General features: G+C 42.4%; 1 protein-coding gene across 1 annotated transcript in view; it reads left to right on the forward strand.

Moving 5' to 3' along the window:
* The first annotated feature begins 189 nt into the window (after positions 1 to 189).
* The window catches only part of glmp (glycosylated lysosomal membrane protein), a 2,959-nt gene continuing 72 nt past the window's right edge, over positions 190 to 3,076 (forward strand). Inside the window, 9 exon segments of the mRNA XM_035681860.1 lie at positions 190 to 345; positions 926 to 1,090; positions 1,229 to 1,327; positions 1,522 to 1,686; positions 1,785 to 2,053; positions 2,734 to 2,766; positions 2,768 to 2,792; positions 2,794 to 2,928; positions 2,931 to 2,951. Of these exon segments, the coding sequence (XP_035537753.1) occupies positions 247 to 345; positions 926 to 1,090; positions 1,229 to 1,327; positions 1,522 to 1,686; positions 1,785 to 2,053; positions 2,734 to 2,766; positions 2,768 to 2,792; positions 2,794 to 2,928; positions 2,931 to 2,951 (1,011 nt within the window). The 5' untranslated portion in view covers positions 190 to 246.

A 3,076-nucleotide genomic window follows, 5' to 3' on the forward strand; every position in this document is an offset into this window, starting at 1 on the left:
GAAGAGCTTTATAGGTGAGGAGGAGAATTTTAAATTCTATTCTAAATTTTACAGGGAGCCAATGCAGAGAAGCTAGAACAGGAGAGATATGATCTCTTTTCCTAGTTATTGCGCTGATTGTTGTAAACTACGTTTGTTAATAAAGTTCTTTCTTCAACCCAAGCCGTGGGGCGGGGCCCGTTGGCGGTCAGCTGACTCACTCAGGAGAGGTCATGTGACCTGCGGAGGCGCTCAGTCACAACAAAGATGGCGGCCGCGGGGAAGAAGCGGAGCGGAGTTCGTTTTCTTTTTTTTCTCTTTTCACTTTTCAGTTTGAGCCAAAGTCTGTTGAGTGACAGCAGGAAGGTGAGCCAATATCCCAATATCGATTATAAATTCATCAATAATGAGCATATAAAGAGCGCGAGGACGCAGACGGACAGGAAGTGAAAGTGTTTACAGTTCTTCCTGATTACTGATCAATATGTTTCATAGTTCCAACAGAGTGCACATTGTTTGTATTATTGATTGTTTTCAGAAGGACATTTTTCACTTTTTACAGTTTTAATCTAAAGATGGTTTGAAACAATTAGTTGATCAATAGTTTACTCAATTATTTAATAATCAAACATTTGATTAATCGATTGAGAAATTAAACAACAGATTGTTAAATAAAAATTATATAATTTTTATTAATCATGATAATTATAATCCAAATCTTTGAATTGATTTAATGCAGTTAAATATTTAAATTCAGATTAAAAACAGTTATTATTATTGTTTGAACTGTGTATTAGTATCTGTGTTTGTTTACATGTTTGTTTCCTCGAGGAGAAACTGACTCAAATGTTCAAAATCTGATCTTATTTGAGCTGCTAATCAATCAATCAATCAATCAATCAGTGAATCAATCAATCAGTGTGTTTGATCATTGCTCCTCCCTTAGTTGTCCGTAGAGTTGAACCCCGGAGCGCCCTCGCTGCCTCGTGGCGGCGACCTGCTGCACGTGAGAGCCGTGGGAGACAACGATACGCTTCACTTCCTGTTCTGCAGCCAGGGGGCGCCGACGCTGCTGCTCGTCCACACCAACACTTCTTCTTCTACTGTCCAGGTCTGTTTCTATGGCAACATCAGCTCCCTGAAACAGGAAGTGGTTTAAATAAAGTTAAAATATGTTTTTGTTGTTGTTGACGTTGTTGATGTTGATGTTGTTGTTGATGTTGACGTTGTTGTTGTTGTCGTCTCTCAGGTGGAGTGGTCTCAGTTTGTGGAGCGCAACCACAGTGGCAGCCTGAAGGTGGAGCCAGAGAGCAGCATCGTGTACAGCTCCGCCCTCGTCTTCAGCAGGGTCAGAAACATGATCAATATTTATCTGTATTGATTATTAATATTCTCCAATGAATACAGCATGTATATTTACTGCTTTCTGGTTATTGATCCACCGAATGTTCTCTTCGAGTGATGACAGGAAGCTGTTGAATGAACTCACGTTAAATATTTTTATCGCATTAATCCGAACTCTTGATGTCTTCGTCATCTCAGTTGTTGGAGTACGACGATGTCAACGACACGGCTGACCCGATCTCCGACCTCTTCCCGCCGTACGAGCTGCAGGACTTCATCTGGTCTCGCTTCAACCTGTCGGGTCCAAGCGCTCTGCTCTGTGGCGCCGCCGCGACCTTCACCAACGGATCGGTCTGCCTGCAGGTCTGCCCGTCAAACGGTTAATGATTAATCATTTTTAATATTATGATTACGTAACTTATAAAGACGTTTCTGGTCATTTCCTGTTGGATTATTTTCAGTTGTCGGTGTTTGAGTCAGAGGGGCGTGATCAGTCGTGGCCCCGCCTCCTCCACACAGCTAACTCATCCCAGGTGAGGGTGTGGCTTGACGGTGTGTTGCCGCGGGCGACTCGTTCCAGGTTCCTGTTGGAGCTACAGGCGGTGGGCGGGGCTTATCCTCTGAGCAGAGTGGAGGTTCATCGATCAATTGATGACGAGTTCACGCCGTCAATATTCCAGGTGATCAATAATTCAGCAGTTTTCTATAATAGTAATAATATATTCAGGTAGTCTGATGACATTACATTATAATCCTCTTTATAATCCAGTATATAAATCAGTTTATAAACCAGTTTATAATCCTGTTTATAATCCTGTATAAACCAGTAAGCCAGTGTGGTATAATCCTGTTTATGCAGTATGCCTGTATAGGAAACCAGGGATTACGGGGAAGCCAGGTTTAGTAGATACTGTTTACTAGAGTGGCCTGCTAAGTAAACCCAGTTTACTAAACCAGTTATAGAATCCAGTTGGTATGAATGCCTGTTATACGGCATGGTTGTAATGGAATCCTGTATAACCCAGGTTTTATGAAAGCGCCCCAGCTTTACTCAATTCCTCGTTTCTAATCTCGTTCACTCAAACCAGTTCTATCACACCAGTCTTCATAACTTGTATCACAAGTTTATACCCATCTCTTATCAATCCCTGTATCACCAAGATTGTATAAACAGTTTATAATTTAATGAGGGGAACGAGTTATAATGGTGTTTATAATGTCGTATAAACCAGTGTTAATAAACCAAGTTTATAAATCCTGTTATAATCCAAGTTAACACTAAATGTAATACAAAACCAAAGATCATGAGTAACATTAACACTGTGTATAGACCTCCTAAACCCTCATGTGATCTCAAGTGGGATTCCAGACAGAGAACGCAAAGCTCTGCCTGATCTGGGTTTCGTTCAGTTGGAAGCCAAGTGCGTATCGTCAGTCCAACCCGCCTGGAGGACGCCACACCGTGCCGTCCACTCCGACCCGCGCCCTAAAGAGGGCGAGGCGGCGCAGCGGCGTCCTGGTCCTGACTACGAGCGTTCTAGCGCAGACAGAACGTTTGGAATGAACGTGAGCTTCGGACTGGCAGGAGAACCTTCTAACAACAGCTAACCAAGTTCCTCAGCTGGTCCGTAACCCGCCACTATCAATTAACCTGTTCAATCCAATCAATCGAGTTTCCAGTCATATGAATCAATTAATCCTGCTTAATCAAGTATAGGATTGCTGAACAGAATAGAAGATAGATACATCAGTA

The sequence above is a fragment of the Morone saxatilis genome, unplaced genomic scaffold (genome assembly GCF_004916995.1).
Source record: "Morone saxatilis isolate NCDOM2014 unplaced genomic scaffold, NCSU_SB_2.0 Contig9, whole genome shotgun sequence".
Lineage (NCBI taxonomy): Eukaryota > Metazoa > Chordata > Actinopteri > Moronidae > Morone > Morone saxatilis.